The 17,770-nt window shown below is 42.6% G+C and overlaps 1 protein-coding gene across 3 annotated transcripts in view; it reads left to right on the plus strand.

Annotated features, from left to right (window-relative positions):
- AMPH (amphiphysin) overlaps positions 1-17,770 on the plus strand; it is a 211,348-nt gene that overhangs the window by 144,214 nt on the left and 49,364 nt on the right. For all 3 annotated transcript variants that reach the window (XM_038562674.1, XM_038562672.1, XM_038562673.1), the window contains exons 8-11: positions 8,876-8,951; positions 9,644-9,726; positions 12,033-12,171; positions 13,253-13,381. In XM_038562674.1, the coding sequence (XP_038418602.1) occupies positions 8,876-8,951; positions 9,644-9,726; positions 12,033-12,171; positions 13,253-13,381 (427 nt within the window). The remainder of the gene's footprint in view (positions 1-8,875; positions 8,952-9,643; positions 9,727-12,032; positions 12,172-13,252; positions 13,382-17,770) is intronic.

Here is a 17,770-nt window from a genome sequence, read left to right on the forward strand (position 1 = left end):
TCGCTCATCTGAACTCACTCATTCTTTCAATATCTGCATCTCTCTTTGTGGTACTATCATTCTTGGGCTCCCAGCCTGCAAGGTGTGGCATCAGCAGCTATCAGAAACCAGATGACCATGAAAGGAATCAATCCATCCTTTTTCTCTGTGGTCTCCTGGTTCTGTGGTCTCCTGGTCTCTTTTCTTCCTGTTCTCACTGCTATTGCCCTTACCCTCACTATCCTCCTGTAGGTTATGATGGTGGTCTTGCCCTCACATTTGTGTCTTTGATCTCTTCCTGTATACCTCTTCATTCAGAAGCTCTGCCTTGACATCTCTGTGGTCTCCTAAGGAGCCTACTGTGTGTACCCAAAAAGTGAGGATTTTGAGCAGCCTGAATGTATAAAACTCCTAGGGATCCAGATGAGACAGATATCTATTCATAATTTTAATTGAGTTATTCATGCCTATTTAAGATCATAAATGAAATTATGGGTTTTTAAAGAAATATATATTTGCAGTCTTATATTTTAAGAAATACTTGTATCCAAAATCTTTATATCCATCTTTGACATCCATATCTTCATCCTCATTAAGGACACTCATCAAGTCAACCAGTAGTTCTCCAGAGTTTATAATTTTCCTCAACAGATATCCCATCCCAAGCACAAGTTGTCATTTGCATACAGTTTAGACAGTTACCCTGTTCATTTCCCCTCTAGAGGAATTTTTGTGGTCTGAAATGTCATTACTTACTTAGTTGCTTTTAAAACTGATCTGTGCGAGAGCTTAGGTACCATAATGCTCAACACTTCCAATTATGAGATAATACTCCTAGGAAAATTGCCAAAATTGCCAAACAAATAATTGACAGTTATTATTTGCCTTAATATCTATTGGGTATTTAACAAATTTCATTTTCCTAACGTTCTCTGTAAGCATCCAAAACTAGCATTGACTAATGTTCCGCTTCTGTGTCTGCCCCAAATAGTATTTGGTCATTCAGTATAAGTACTTGTCAGAGTATCTTGTAATATGAGAGACTTTATAGGAACTTAAACACAATGGGAATATTTGAAGGACAAATTTTGGAGAGAAACCTTTCCCCTTATCTGGCCATTTGCAATCTAAATGCTTCAGTGCTTTTTAATCCACTGTCACTTATGCCTACACTCAAGGCTCTTTCCTTTGTATGTCAATCAAGTCTTACCTTTTGATGAAGACCTAGTTTAGGCCTTTCTTTATTTTAAATTTTATTTTATTTAAATTCAATTAATTAAATACAGTGTATTATTAGTTTCAGAGGTAGAGTTCAAGGATTCTTCAGTTGCATATAATATCCAGTGTTCATCACAACAAATGACCTCCTTAATGCCCATCACCCAGTTACCCCATCCTTCTACCCCCCGCCCCTCCAGCAATCCTCTGTTTGTTTCCTATGATTAAAAGTCTCTCGTGGTGTATCTCCCTCTTATTTTATTTTTCCCTCCTTTTCCTATGATCCTCTGTTTTATTTCTTAAATTCTACATATAAGTGAAATCATATAATTCTTTCTCTGATTGACTTATTTTGCTTAGCATAATACCCACTAGCTCCATTCACATTGTTGCAAATGGTAAGATTTCAATTTTTTCTGACGACTAAGTAACAGTCATTATACACACACACACACACACACAAACACACACCCCACATCTTCTTTATCCATTCATCTGTCAATGGACATCTGAGCTCTTTTCATAGTTTGGTTATTGGGGACATTGCTGCTATAAACATGAAGATGCAGGTCCCCCTTCAGATCACTGTGTTTGTATCCTTTGGGTAAATACCTAGTAGTGCAATTGCTGGGTCATAGGGTAGCTCTATTTTTTACTTTTTGAGGAACCTCCACTTTGTTTTCCAGAGTGACTGCACCAGTTCAGATTCCCACCAACAGTATAAGAGGGTTCCCCTTTCTCTTCATCCCTGCCAACATTTGTTGTTTCCCAATTTGTTCATTTTAGTTAGGCCTTTCTTTCTATATAGTGTGTGTTTTTTGACTGGACCTACATTATTCAACCTCAATAATTGTGTATATTTTGTGTGTTTATATAAGAGAAAAAGAGAGAGTTCATTTATTATTGAATATTATTTTCCAGGTATCATTTTGTGCACTTTACATACATAATCTCTAAATATCACAATTACCTCTACCCCCTCTTACAAATGAGGAAGCCAGGGATCCTGCTGGTTAAACACTTTGCCTAACACTGTAGGGTTTACAAATCCTAAAGCTGTCACTTAAACACACTTCTGTGGTATTTCCAGTAAATTTTGATGTCTGTGTATAGGACTTCTCCTTACTGAAAGGGAGACTGTATGCAGACTTTCATAAATACAGTTAAATATAGTTTGTTTTGGAAAATTGTTTTATAAATACATATGTTTTCTTCCCAGCCATGTTCTTCCACCTTGAGACTGAAGTTAATACTTTGTGTCTTCTGTGCCTCCCTCCTGTGGTGAGATGAGTAATGACAGCATCAGTATTTAAGGAATGTGCCACTGCAGATGTGCCTGCGGAAGAGCCTGAGAGGAAGCAATCACAGATGTAGGAGAAGGCCCAGAAGAGTAGTATCTTAAAAAGCCAAGAATGGGGCACCTGGGTGGCTCAGTTGGTGAAGCGTCTGCCTTTGGCTCAGGTCATGATCCCAGGGTCCTGTGATCGAGCCCCCTGCTCAGTGAGGAGTCTGCTTCTTCTTCTCTCTCTGCTGCTTCCCTCTGCTTGTGCTTTCTCTCAATAAGTAAATAAAATCTAAAAGAAAAAAAAAAGCCAAGAATGGAGAGAATTTTAAAAGTAAAGGAGTGCCAGGAGAGTCATTTACACAATAAAGGTCAAGCAAATGAGACTAAAGGTGCATTGCTTTTGGTGAGCTTCCAGCTGATGGTGGGGTCAGAAGCCTGGCTGCAGGCACTGTAGACACCATGGCTGATGAAGTAGGAGCAGTGGATGTCATTTTCTTATTTTGAGGATCTTGACTATGATGGGCCTGAGGAATAGTTGGCAGCAGATATGGGGTGATGAGAGGGCAAGGGAAACCTTTTAAAATAATCATTATCATTTTGAGAAGATGGCAATGACAGCTGCAGGGTGATGTAGGACTGAGAATTTCTGGAGCAAGTGGAGGGTGAGGGGATCAAGAGAAGGTGTTGGTGGAGCTGGGCACCCAGTGGGCACCCTGTGTTGAGCCTGATAAGCAAGATGCTGAACCTGAAGGGGACAGTAGCCTGGAAGAAAAAAGCCATTGATTTCTGAGACAGATAGAGAAAAAAATCAGCAGGTGGAATGGAAGTGAATGAAGGAAGGATCTTGTGATCTAGGACATGAGGTGAGAGAGGAGACCCCTGAATTTTCTCATCTTGGCTGTGAGTGATGGCAAGGTGCAGGGTGTGCAGCAGAATGTACATGAATAAGCACATTGGGGTTACGAGGTCGGTGAGTTAGGAATTAGGGTTTTGCCTGGCCCATCCTGGGGACCTGGATATCCACTGTGTGAATGTGAGGACTTGGTGAAGGGGGTAGAGAGGGATATGGCGAGATGTGTGCCATGTGCACAGTGGCCGGGGTAAGGGGCTGGGAGGTTGTACAGGGGTTGGATACGTGTGGCATGAATCTCAGAGGATCAGAGGTGAGATAGAGGAAAATTCTTCCTTCCCCACTCCATGCCCCTGGTAAGTGAAGATGGCAGAGGATGCTTCCTCCACCACATGGGGCTCCAGGGAATACAGGGATCCCACCCCACTCCCCGCAGGCTTCCTTTAGGGCAAAGCCCAAGGGAGAGGGTCCTGGCCTGCACTTTGGGGCTGGGATAGCTCGGCTGTTCATCCTTTCCACTGTTTCCAAGGACAAAGATCCATCTCAATAAAGAAATTAAGTTGGTTCTGATAGCTAACCACAAGAGGCCTGAGGATGCCTCAGAGGAGTCCTTCAGGGAAATGCTAATGTCTCAGAGCCCCTTGTTGATGAAGAGTTTTTGAAGTGAAATGTCCCAAACAGATAATATCCCATTTACAGCCTGGTACTCTGTGGATGTAGGTCTCCCTGCGGGTGACGGCAGTTTTCTATAAGCCAAGGCTGTAGTCACAATATGCTCTTGCAGTGGGAGAGTAAATGCTTATTAATTCATTAATTAATTAATTCATTCATTCATTTATTGAATATTTACTGTGTGCCTGCTCTACCAGATGCTGTATTAGAGGCTAGGTCTATGGTTGTGAATGAGTCAAAGGCAGTCCCTACTTAGAAAGAGTCTCCAATTCCATACGTTGAAGAAAACCATTCTCTGATGAAGTGCATCAAAAATGTTCAACACGTTTTTTCTAAGTTAAATAAATACATCCTAGTTGCCTTAACTTCTAAAATAAACCATAAAAATATTAGAAAGTTGCTTGATACTTTAGTCATTCTAAACAAGGTATTTCTGGCACCACATCAAGTATTTCTTTAAATAATATTCTTTTATTTTTCCTAGAGAGAGAAAGAGAGAATGGTACTGCGGGGGGCAGGGGGGTGGCGGGGGCTGTAGGTTGGGGAGGGACAGAATGAGAGAGAGAATCTCAAGCAGACTTCCTGCTGAGTGTGGAGCCCGACGCAGGGCTTTATCTTACAACCCCAAGGTCACGACCTGAGCCAAAATCAAGAATTGGACACTTAACTAACTGAGCCACTCCGGTGCTCCAATAATTGATATAAGCAAGATTGCTATATATCAGAAAACAAAATTTAAAGATAAAAGAATAAGAATTCATATTTTTGCTAAATATATCCAAGAATCAATATATTTAATAGCAATTCCCTTACAAATAAACAAGAAAAAAACAAGCACTATGAAATGAACACAAAATATGAATAGGTGACTCACGAAATAAGAAATACAAATGGCTAATAAATAAATGAAGAAAATAGTATCCATTTTAATTTAAGGAATATAAATGTAAAAGTCAGCAAGCTTCTAACTCTTGCCTTCAAATTTACAAAGGTGTTGTGTAACTTCATCCTGAAAGCTGAGCGAGTATAAGGATCCAGCCTCTTTGGGAACAGCTTGGTACTCTGCTCATCAAAGCTTCTGTCGTTTGTGCCTCTCACACAGCATTCATATTCATGAAACTTATTCTAAGGAAATAGAGATGTGCACCAGGTTTTAATCCACATATCTTCATTAGAGTTTTGTTTATCATAATGAAAAATCAATGAAAATAAAAACAATACTCACCAATGAAGTTCTACTACACCCTATGCCCCTCCTCCATCTATACTCCCTCCATCCATCTACACCCCCACACCCATCTATACCTTCCAGTCCCATCCATCTACACCTCCCCATCCATCCACACCCCCCCATCCCTCATCCATCTGATCCTGCATCTATTTAAATCTGACCCTTCTTCAGGACAGCCTGAGTTTATCTTCTCCAGCAGATGTTCACAGCTGGCACAGGGCCTGTTAATTCCCCTCTCTTCTCAGTGTTTAAGCTGTTTCTGTCCAAATCTATTCATTTTTGATATTACATTGTGTATAGTCTTTTATGGTAACTTTACCATTCACATGCTGTGTTGAAATCTGCTTCTGTCATTCACCAGTGTGACAGAGCATGTGTTCACAGTTCTGCGCTCAAGTGCTCCTCTACCTGGATGGTTCATTCCTGGAGCCTCCATAGCCCACCACTAGGCATGAACCCACAGTAGATATAGCCTTTGTTGAGTAATTGAATGAGGGAAAGTATGAGGAATGATGGATTGATGGGAGTCCTAGAGAAGGGGTCCTGGATTGGCACTTGAAGTGTGCCAGGAAGACTTGCCTGAAAACAGTACAGTGAGCTGGTCCCTCTGCAGTGATGTCTGAGCATCTGCAGTCTCTCCTCCCATCCAGCTGCTGCTTTAGTTAGCTTCCTCCATTGCAGGTCCTCTCCATTCCCCTGTCTCAGATATGGCTAGGGCAGCAAGTAACCATGGCCTGCAAATGTCTGGAAGATCCTCTGCCCCAGAGCACAGGTCTGCCTGCCTCACCAGGCTCTCATCTCCCAGGCTTCTGGTCTGGCCCTCCCAAGTAGTTGCTATTTCTCCAATACCCTGTGCCAGGATTTTCTTCATTAATATATGGATGTATATCTATCTATCTGCCTATAGATAACATACATACAGACACATATACACACAATGGAATTTATTCAGCCATAACTGGTGGACACTGGGATTGTTTTCATATCTTGACTTTTGTGAATAATAGTGCAGTGAACATGGCAATGCCTGTATCTCTTCGAGATCTCACTTTCATTTCCTTTAGAAATATACCCAGCAGTGGGATTGCTGGATCCAGTGGTAGTTTTATTTTTGACTTTTTGAGGAACTTCCCATAGGGTCTGCATCAGTTTACATTTCCACCAACAGGGCACAAGAGTTCCCTTTTCTCCACATCCTCACCAACACTTGTTATCTTTTTTTTTTTTTTTGATGATAGCCATTCTAATAGGTGTGAGGTGATACTGCATGATATCACTTAGATGTGGAATCTGAAAAAAAAAGGGCAAAATCCTAGAAATGGAAAGTAGAAATGTGCATGCCAGGGGCTAGGAGGTTGGGAAATAGGGCAAGGTTGGTAAAAGGCACACACTTATAGCTATAAGATGAATAAGCTCTGGGCATCTAATGTAAAACATGGTAGCTGCAATTGATAACCTCTATTATGTAATTGAAATTCGCCAAGAGAGTAGAAATGTTCACACACACGATAAATATGTAATTGAAATTTGCTGAGAGTAAAAATGTTCACATACAAGATAAATGTATGAGGTGATAGCTGTGTTAATTAATTAGATTGGGGGAACCCTTCACAATTGTATACCAGGTCACCACAATGCATGCTTTAAATATCTTACCATTTTATTTGTCAGTTAAACCTCAATAAAGCTGAAAAAAATGAAGGAAACTCAAATCAACTAGTCTTATAAAGTTAAAGAAAAAATTAAGTGGAACCTGGTAGGAATTTAAAGTACAGGTTAAGCCATAGAGAAAGTAAGTCTTACTGGTAGACTACATATAGTTCTTCTTTTTTTTTTTTTTAAAGATTTATTTATTTATTTATGATAGACATAGAGAGAGAGAGAGAGGCAGAGACACAGGAGGAGGGAGAAGCAGGCTCCATGCCTGGAGCCTGATGCGGGACTCGATCCCGGGACTCCAGGATCGCACCCTGGGCCAAAGGGAGGCGCCAAACTGCTGAGCTACCCAGGGATCCCGCTACACATAGTTCTTACCTATTATTTTCATCTCTGAATCTCGATTTTTATCTTTTATTTTGTTAAAATTCTAAACCACCTAATTTCATCAGAAAGCATGGAAATAATGGTATTTGTGCATAAGCAGAATTTCTTGGCAAACAGTGCATGATTTCCATTGGTTTTCCTCCTTTTGGGTTCAAATATGGGTTCTCCACTTATTGATTGCAAGATTTTGAACAGTTAATCTCTCTGTGCCTCCTTCGACCAGAATATAAAGGCTCACTACCCTGGGGGGTGGTTACAAGAACTAAGTGAGGGAACGTGTAAAAGTGCTTAGATGGCAACTCTTTTACAAGCTTTAATGATGATAGAACATTTGTTCATCTCTGCTTATTGGAATCCTGCTCACGCAAGGCACAGTGAAACAGGAAACCCCCTCTTCTCTATCCTTTCTGTCACCGTTTAAAAATTTCATTCATTTCTTTTAGAAAGAAAGTGGGAGAGAGAAAAGCAAGCACAAGCAGGAGGAGGGACAGGGAGAGAATCCAAACCAGACTTCATGCTGAGCATAGAGCCCCATGTGGGGCTCAGTCCCACAAACCTGAGGGCATGACCTGAGCCAAAACCCAGATCAGACACTTAACTGACTGTACCACCCAGGCACCCCTCATGTCATTGTTTAAGTAAGAGGGATCCAACTGTGTAAGGGCACATTCTTACTCCCCAGTAAGAAGTAGTCAAATTACAAACCCCTCCAGTCTATGTTTATTCCGTATATCCAGCCTATCTAATGTTTCTGGCATCCGGGTCCTTACTTGGGGTTTGGAATCTAATAAACCAATCAGGATCCTGGAGTTATTTTTGAGAATGTCACTGAAACAAGAACACGGATTAAATCAAAATAATAAGAGACTAGATGGATTCTGAAGGATTGGGTTAATACAGAGTCCACAGAGCCCTCATTTAATGCAAAGGGAGCCCATACAGGAGGTACCAGCCTGAATCCACAGTGCTGATGGGGGTGCTTACTATTAGGGACCTAAAAGTCTCACATCACAGAACACCCCCACCCCATGGCTTCGAAACATGTTTGAGATCTTGTGCTTTTATTTGCTCAGTGAATGCACACTCTCACTTTAGCTGATGAATTGTCATTGATTGGTGGGTTTTCTACTTCCCCCATCAAACACATTTCAGAATCCAAATACATGGTACCCAAATGAGACCATGCATATGTTATGAAAATTAATGGTAAACGTCTCTATCTCCAGCCCTTTACAGGACATGCATCTAAAACACAAACTCTTAGGACAGAGACTTCCAAAAGTCTCTCTGCACTAACAGCTTCAGTGTCACCTAGAGCTTGCTAGAAGTGCAAATCTTCCATCCCTACCCGAGATCTGCTGAATTGGAAACACACTTTCACCTGCACGCCTTAGTGTGAGAACCACTGTCTCCAGGCGTCAGCTGCATTAGGAGAGGTTATGCTCTGTGCCCGCAGATTCAGGGCAAGGTTACTCAAAATTATATTAATTAATTTTATTGCTGTCCCTAATGCATTTTATCGCCATTGAAAGTAAAGTTTTGCTGACTGGTCTTTCCCTACTCTCCTTTCTTCCCTCTTTGTGTCTCCACGTGGTAGACGGGTTGGGTTTTACGTCAACACTTTCAAAAATGTTTCCAGCCTTGAAGCCAAGTTTCATAAGGAAATTGCCGTGGTGAGTAATGATGATTATTTTTACTTATGGAATATGAAATAAATGAACTGTTTTTTTTCTTCTGAAAGCAAATGAAAGGATGTAGCCTTGTCACGTGTGTGTTTGTTTTCATAGAGTGTTACTAGGCTCAGTGCTATTCCTGCAATGTTTTATAGTGACCACATAGTTCTCTCTATTTTGTACAGATTTTATCTCTGGATGTACAAATAGGCTCTCAGGAATCACGGCCTGTTTTCATTTCTCTTCTGAAATGCTTTTTCTCTGTGTCACAGTTGCATAGTCTTATTTTGTTTTGTTTTCTGTCAGCTTTAAAAGTTGGCATTCGGGCGACACTTCTTAGGCTGAGGAAAAATTGGTGTCAGAACATTCAGACAATCAGCAGGTCTGTCATCAACTAACGTCTTGGATGACTTTATCTCTAGCAGAGTCAATGGGAGCAGTAAGATTTTGTTTCCTCGTCTGTACGCTGGTTAACAAATATATTTTGGGTTTTCTTTTAAGGTTTATTTGTGTTTGTGGCCTTTCAATTTTGACGCGAGTTTTCAATTGCCCCTTTGTAAGAATTTAAGTTATTCTGAGACCATCTACACTATTGTAAGATTCTCGGTAGACAATTCCTTCCTTGGGGCAGTAGCCTGGATTGGCACCAGAATGACTTACAGCTCATAGACAAATGGTCTCTGTCCCTTTAGCTTTGCCACAAATTGTATGAAGTGATGACGAAGCTGGGTGACCAGCATGCTGACAAGGCCTTCACCATTCAAGGAGCTCCCAGGTAGGCTGTCTTCATCAGAGCCAAGTCATGTCCGTTCACCTTTAACACAATGCCTGTTGCAATTTCTGCTGTCTGCACCGGCTTATGCTATTTTACTCATTCTAGAAAAATCTAAAACTAAGAAGCCTTTCCACATAGAGGCTGATAGCAGCCTCAGTTCTGTGCTTTTACATTTACCTTTAGCTTTCAGATTTACTCATTGTGAGCTTCCATCGTGGTCACAATAGAACTATCTGCCTTGTTCATTTTACATGGGATCTGTCAGCAATGGTGTAAAGGTTTAACAGACTTTCTAGTCGTGCAACTGTTAACTTTCTTTAGAGAAGAAAGGAATTTCCCAGACTCACAATACTGAGTCCTTAGACTTATCATTGGTGCTGGCATCTTTGATGAATCCATTTTGGGAAAGGAAAGAGGATGTAGGTGAGACCTCACCATTATCTTGCCTCTTAACTTGACCTCACGAACACTGCATTGTTTTGATTCTGTTGTACATCGTTATTGTGAGTATGTCAGACAAATACAGCAAACGCCCAGTAATCCATGAGTTAATTGTCTACCTTTTCAGGAGTTGGCTTAACACCAGCTTTCTCCTGTGATTTTGGAATCCCTCTATTCCATCCTTCTCAGTACGTACTCAAGGAATGCAGGCTAGTGAGCCTTGGGCTGGAAGTCATAAGATCCAGCTTTCAGGTTTATGACTCTGCAGTCAACTTACTTTTGCCTTCGTTGAGTGCATCCAATTAATCCTCTGGTTAAAGATCTTCTTTTTTTTTAATCAACAAAAAATATAGTATCAAACTAAATGGCTTGTAAGGTAATATGCAGTCCTAATATTCTATATTTGCATTTTAATGTCATCAACATAAACACTCATACACACACATTTATAAAAACGCTCCTGCACAGGTGCTGCCATCACCATATGTTCACATCTCTCTGGAGAGAGCTAATTTTCATATTTGATATTCTTCATATTAATCACATTCATAAGAGTCTCTGCTCCATGAAATAAACATCTAGTATCTCCTATTTCTAAGGGAAAGAACATCCCTAAAAGAATACATGAAAGGACTACTGTTTCCAATATTGTATTTCAGCATCAGCTTCAAACAAAGAAAAAAATTGCAATAAGAATATCAAAATGACATCAGGTGTTTTAGCAGTGATGTACATGAAAAAAATTAAGGGTTCTCCCTCATAGAGACATGAAAGGGACAGCTGTGTCTGAAAACCTCAATATTGCTGAATCAGATAAATTGAGGAAGCGGGGCCACGGCCACTTAACAAGTGTTCCTTTCATTTTTTTTCATCATTCGTCTGCAGAGCAAGGTGGTGAGTGAGCTCAGTGGACTCTCTATTGAGCACAGATTGGGGCTGTACTTCCCAACAGAGGCCATGATTGCTGGCACATAGCCTCAATCATGCGGCCCATCCGTGCTCTCCACAGGACCCATTCCTTTGAATATGTAGACCATGCTGTGGTGTATGCACTTGTTTATTTTCAGTATAGAGCTTGCTCCCTCAATCTGTAGACATTAGAAAGACTTAGAGAGTAGGATGTTATCCCAAATGCCCTCCTGGTCATTGCATTTGAGCTGGTCCCAAGCATCTCACCAGGTGCTGGGAACACAGTGGGTTCTCAGGAAACATTACTGACCCTCTGCCTTCACATGATTGGTTTGGACAGGTCAAGGTGTCAGATCTGAGTCATTGTTTTATAAGGTGTAGAAAGAGGAACAACTAATGAATTTGTTTCCAAATATCAGAAATGACTCTTATGAAATCTTACTTAACACTATCCTGAAGATGCCTTTAGCATAAAATTTATAATTTTCAGGGTAGGTAGTTTTTCTGTGGATTATGACAGAGCAAGATTCTCTCATAAATCAAAAGTGAAACTAGTTCAGCTAAGTCAGCTTATGTATGGAAGGTTCCTCCAGCATCTTTTTTGGCACAGTGGAAAGAACAGGGGGTTTGCATTCCCAAGGCCTGAATTCAGATCCACCAAATTGCTGAGTGACTTTAGGCGTTTTTAACCTCTCTGTACCCCACTTTACTACCTGTAAAGTGAGGACAATGATGCATGGGTATTGTGATGGTGGGAGATAGTATGTACCAATGGGGTCTGGCACACAGTGGGCAGTAAGTGCCAGTATCAATAACAACCAGAATTAACTTAAAAGGGGGCTAGGTGACAGACAGAACCAGTTGTGCCTCAAAGATTCCTCTGCGATGGAGGACACCCTGGAGAGTAAGTGCTATTCTTTAGAAGGCCTGTTGCTGACTCTCATGTGTTTACCTAGTGATTCTGGTCCTCTCCGCATCGCAAAGACACCGTCACCACCGGAGGAGCCTTCACCCATCCCGAGCCCGACAGCCAGTCCCAATCACACACTGGCACCTGCATCTCCTGCACCAGCAAGGCCTCGGTCACCTTCACAGGTAGGAAGAGAACATATATACTGGGGAGAATGGAAGAGTTGGTGGTGAAGTGACCTCATATGGGATAATCCCATGGTGCTGGGGTATTAAAAGGAGTTTCCGGCTAGGGAGACCTAGAGGCTGTAGGCATTGTGATGGGCACTAGGCAATCAGCTTATTTCTCCAATTTGGATTCCTATTTCCTCATATGCCCAATGTTTCAGTGTGTTAAGACTTCTCTCTACAGCCTCAGCTTCCTTAAGTTCATGTGCCCACTCCTCCACCCACCTCTCACTGTCAAAAGGCTCCAATCAACCCTCCTTTCTCCCTGGACATTTCGTCCTGTGGCACTTTCGCTTCCACTCAGGGCAAGTATGGCCAAGGAAGCCATGATGTTTATATGCCACTTCACAGTTTTGGTATCGCCCACAGTATGTGGCACATGAGTAGACATTCAACAAAAGTGTCTGGAACCAAGGGATTGAGAGAAACAAAAAGGGCTGGAAAAGGTAAGTACAGAGAAACATGACCACCCTTGTCTTCCCTACTTTGTGTGAAGATGAAATTTCTCCAGGATGACTTGAAGTCTCTAGTATTCTTCAATCTTTGAAACCAAAGACAGTGGCGAGAAGATCCACGGAATTGATCTGTAAAGTCCTTACTTCTCAAAACACTGCAGTGGAAAGTGAAATGCATGCTGTCTGTGGGTGGTCTCAGTGATTCCAGTGAAAAGCTTTCCCGATTTTAGTGTGAAAATTCTAATTTCTTGCTGAAATGAGGCATCCGTTCTGGTTGGCTTCACAAAGTGGGTCACCCTGGTTTAACTGGAGAGGCGGAGGTGCTGTGTGTAGCGCTCAACCTGAGTTGGATGGGGTCATGTTGCCTGAGTGCTTCTCAGGGGGGCCTTTGTTTATCAGTTCTCCCCTGGCCACCAAGGTCGACAGTATTCTCAACTCAATCAAGTGGCCTCATTCCTCTAAGCATATCTGAATCGTAGTCAGTGACGCAACTGTCCGTCCAGCGCCATTCGTGTGGCATGTCTACACATCTCGCATGCCATCTTTGGCCCCAGTCATTTGCTTGTGTTTCTGATGTTTTGTAGACAAGGAAAGGGCCTCCCGTCCCACCTCTGCCTAAAGTCACCCCAACAAAGGAACTTCAGCAGGAGAACATCATCAGTTTCTTTGAGGACAATTTTGTTCCAGAAATCAGTGTGACGACACCTTCGCAGGTACGTGCCTGCTGCAGAACTGGGGTGACCTCAGAAGGGCCGTGGCAGAGGGACCCTCAGGGACCAGCTTTAAAGGTGACAGATGTTAGAGACGGGCAGTATGATTTCAGGCCTCACTCAGGTTGGCTTTAATTACTCAGTGTGTCTAAGGCATTCTCAGATGGGGGGGTGTACATATGCAGTATTTGGAAATGCTGAAAAAGTGTAAAAATGAAGAATTTTAATCACCACTGAGGTCGTACCACTCTGATGTACCAACCAAGGCGTCCTGGTTTATTTTCCCTCAGGCTTTGGTTTTAAGTATGTATCGATTTTATACCACAAAATTTAGATTGTGTTGTTATGTATCCCTGACTTTTCTACTTAATCTTCCTGAACCTTTTTTTTTCATGTCGTAATACTGGCTTTTCAAAAGAAAACGTATCACCAGAGTATTGTATCTGATGGATGGACCAGCCCATGGTGGTGATCACAGGTTACTCTTCATGGTTCTGTTTCATCAGCACTCCTCTGAACATCAGGAGATATTAATTCATGTGTACACCCTCAATTATTTCTTCTGTATTGCTTCCTGGTAGAAAACAGGAAAGTGAAACTAAGAGAGGTGAATGTTTCCAAGCCTTTTTGCTCTTCAGCACGAGTAACTGTATTCATTTACATGATTTGGCAAATGGAAACATCAGCGTTTGCCCTGGTTTCAAAGGCATCTGGGTGCACCTGCCCCATCTGCTCCTCCTGCAGCCCCCTCAGTAGGCGGCAGATCCTTCTCTGCTACCCACTTGGTTCTCCCCTTGCCTCGAGAATGGAGATCCTTGACTTCCAGAGCAGTTCCTCATGCCATTGAAGCCATTTCTTTAAGAGTGAAAGTCCCCAGAAACATCCTGCCAATCTCACTCGCTCCCTGTGTTCTCAGGGTCAGAAATAATAACGTACGTTTTGCAAGGGGTGTGAATGTGGTGCTGTAATTACTGCGTACGTCAATAACAACACTGTGTATGGCAGGCCAATTACAATCACATCCTGTTGATAATAACAGGAATAACGTACTAACTGCAGAGAGCTCAGAAAATAGAAACTCCGAAGCATTACAGTGGCAACTGTGTCATCACTTTTAAGGGCATTTGTCAATAAGGCGCAATGCTTTTAGCTATTGTTTTCTTCCTTCTGTTGTTTGTAAGAGATGGTGAATTTGGCAAGCTAACGAGGCCTTGGCCTATGGGTTAGCAGCTCCTTTGAACAGGGTCCTTGCACAGTGATGAGTGCATGGACACGTGCACTTGGCTCAAGACCCCGCCATGTAGCAACAGAAGCAACTGAACTAGAGGCATCTTGGCACGTCGACCAGTCCTAAAGCAAAGATGAAGTTCAGAACTGTCTTGTCCTGTAAAATGTTCTGTTATTTGTGGTGCACTTGCTCATAGGGTTCTTCGTGGTAGGAAAAAATAAAAAAGAAAGCCCTTTTTAAGATTGTGGCTCAGCACCACTTTTCTTTTTTTAAGATTTTTAAACTTTATTTGACAGGGGGAGAGGGAGAGAGAGAGAGAGCGCACAAGCAGGGGGAGAGGGAGATGGAGAGGGAGAGGGAGAAGCAGGTTCCCCGCTGGCTGAGCAGGGAGCCCGATGTGGGACTGGATCCCAGGATCGATGACCTGAGCCGAAGGCAGACATTTCACCAGCTGAGCCACTCAGGAGCCTCTCAAAGCCCTTTTAAAAATCACAAATGCTAAGAGCATGAACTGTCTTGATACTGTTGAGGAGCAGTGGTGGGAAAAGTCAAGAGTTGGGGACAGAGGGTGAGGAGACAGCTTTGAAAGCAGAAGTGGCTCCGGCTGCAGCCGCTGCAGTGACTCAGTTGGCTGGAGAGCGCCTGCCCCCACACCTGGCTGGTCTTGGTGCACTTTCCATGGCCCTGGGGAGGGAAGGAAGGCGCCTCTCCATCCTGACCACCTTCTATAACCCGCTGGCTGGGTGTCCCCTCCCTCCATCAGTGCGCGAGGTAATTTTGACAGAACGAACCACCAGAGACCTGGTGGGGGTGCCTTTTTGGGCTTCACCTTCATTTATGTTGTTTTCTTTTCATTGAGTGGAGGCAGAAGGAAGTTTCTTTCTTTTCTTTTCTTTTTTTTTTTTTACAAATCTGAAGCAACATGGCACTAGCAACGGACCACACTGGGTGACCAGAAGCATCTCCAGTGACTAAGTGGCTGTTAATCTCATATCACGATGTCAAGAGAGGGCGTGAGGCAGGGATTTATGTTTCAGTCTACTTTCTCGCTTATTGAGTATATAATCTAGCTTTATTTAAGATTACACAGTTGCTGCCATTCTCTGATGCATCTTGACAGCTTCCTCGGTTGCTTGTTCCTCTGCAGGTATCCACAGAACCAGTTTGTGTTCCTTCACCCCTTTTGGGTTTCATCCAGCAGAGTTTCTGAGTCAGCAGTTCTTGGGTGGGGGCCAGGAATCTGTATTCTTAACAAGCCCCCAAGCGATGCTGATGCCACTGGTCATGGGATCCCACTGTGAGAACCCCTGTAGGCCAGGATTTCCAAATTTATGGCCATGAACAAAGCACCCCAGTGAATGAACAGATTTCTTACAGGAAAATATCTAGCTGACTTAAGGATATGTCATGATTGACCATTTATAACTGCTCCACTTAAAAATAGTATGATTTGAAGTACTCCGTGTTTTGGGCTATTGGACTCACACATACGTCTGTGCCTATAATACCAGATGTGTTAATTAGATTATATGTGAGGCTACGTATTCTAAGCAAATGTGCTGTCTCATCAGGGCTATAATGTTTTAGACATGCACAGGTAAACGATGAAAAAGTTCAATAGAAATGCCAGGAGAAAATGAGACGCCAGCTGCATGGAAGCAGAGTATTGGAAGCTAGAAAGCCGAGATGTGTCTGCAAAGCATTTCTCCCAGATATGTGTATGTATAATAATAGGGAATACTCTGTTTTCAGTTTTGTTTTGATATTTTTACAAAGTTTACTAGGTCATTCTACATTGAATCGATTGGTTTCTGTCCCTAGTTTGCTGTTTTTATCCTCTGCTCAGTGGGGAAGAACAGGATTTGTATTAATTCCACCCAGAAGCTCCAAGTGTGGTGACTGAAAAAATCCTTACCTCTGATTTGTATGTTCTGTCCACCCAGCTCTGTTACAGTGACAGCCTCTCCAGAGTCCTGGGATTGAAAACAAATCCATCAGAAGGAGCCCTCTAAGGGCCCCAGACCTTAACTATATCATAGAATCTTCTCTGGGTGATATCCTTACCTGCTTCCAGGGCGAGGTCCACATGTCAACACCAAAGGGCTGACCTTGCTTCTCTGGTTGTGTGTCTACAGAAATGGAACTGCCAAAGGACAAACCCAGCCCCGTCTGTTTTCCCTTCTAAGAAACTAAATAGGAGGAAATCTCCTGTGTGTGTGTGTGCGTGCGTGTGTGTGTGTGTGTGTGCATGTGCTCCTGCATTATTTTTTTAAAACAGCATTTTCTATCTGGTCCCACAAGACACTGTAAAAAGGGGTTCCCAGTCATATGAGGCTGGGAGGGGCTGCATCTCCTTTGCTTAACATAGCTTATGTCAGCATATTCAAGGCTCGCAGAAGTTCTGCAGCAAAAGCCCTATTTGTTTAAATCAGAACTTCTCAGTCTCTCCCTTTCCTCCCAAAGTACAACCTATTCCAGGGAAATGGGCGTTTTACTGAAACATGTTTAAAAAGGAAAAATTGAAAGATATAAGGTCTCTAAAAACCAAATTCATGGCATATAAGTAGGATTTTGACAGCTCAAGAGGAAAAAAAAGCAATTATATACACATAGGTATGTACACATGCAAGGTTGTTTCTTTTTCCTTCAGAAAATGTTTGGGATTGCTTTCTCATCTGTCTTTAATTAGATCTATGTTCACCCTCCTCTCCCATGAGGGCTTTCCTTAGGGGTTGTGGCCCTGAGCAGGTATAACCTGTTTGAGTCACTTGAAATGAGCATATCGGCAATGTTCTGGTGGCCAGTCTGATGGGATTCCATGCACGAAATGCTATGCTGGCCAGTAGGAGCAGTCTGCTCACCAGCCACCCTTTTGGAAACAAACCTGGCCACCACATTCCAGGACAGCTGGGTGGATGTGCATCCCAGAGTTCTGGGACATAGGATGGATGCTCCATAGAGAGTAGGGTCACAGTGTGGGTCCTGGTGCAGACTTGGGCGCCCTGACCATGGGATAGCATGGCTAGCCAAGCTCCCACCACCAGAAGAGGACTTAGAAAGTGTCAGAAGAGGTGCTCAAAAGGGTGGGAGCCCCCTGAGAGGCAGGGTTAGGGTCAGGGGCAGGTGACAGAGAGGAAGAAGTGATTACCTGTTTTGGGATTGTT

This window comes from Canis lupus, chromosome 18 (assembly GCF_011100685.1).
Source record: "Canis lupus familiaris isolate Mischka breed German Shepherd chromosome 18, alternate assembly UU_Cfam_GSD_1.0, whole genome shotgun sequence".
In the NCBI taxonomy this organism is placed as follows: Eukaryota; Metazoa; Chordata; class Mammalia; order Carnivora; family Canidae; genus Canis; species Canis lupus.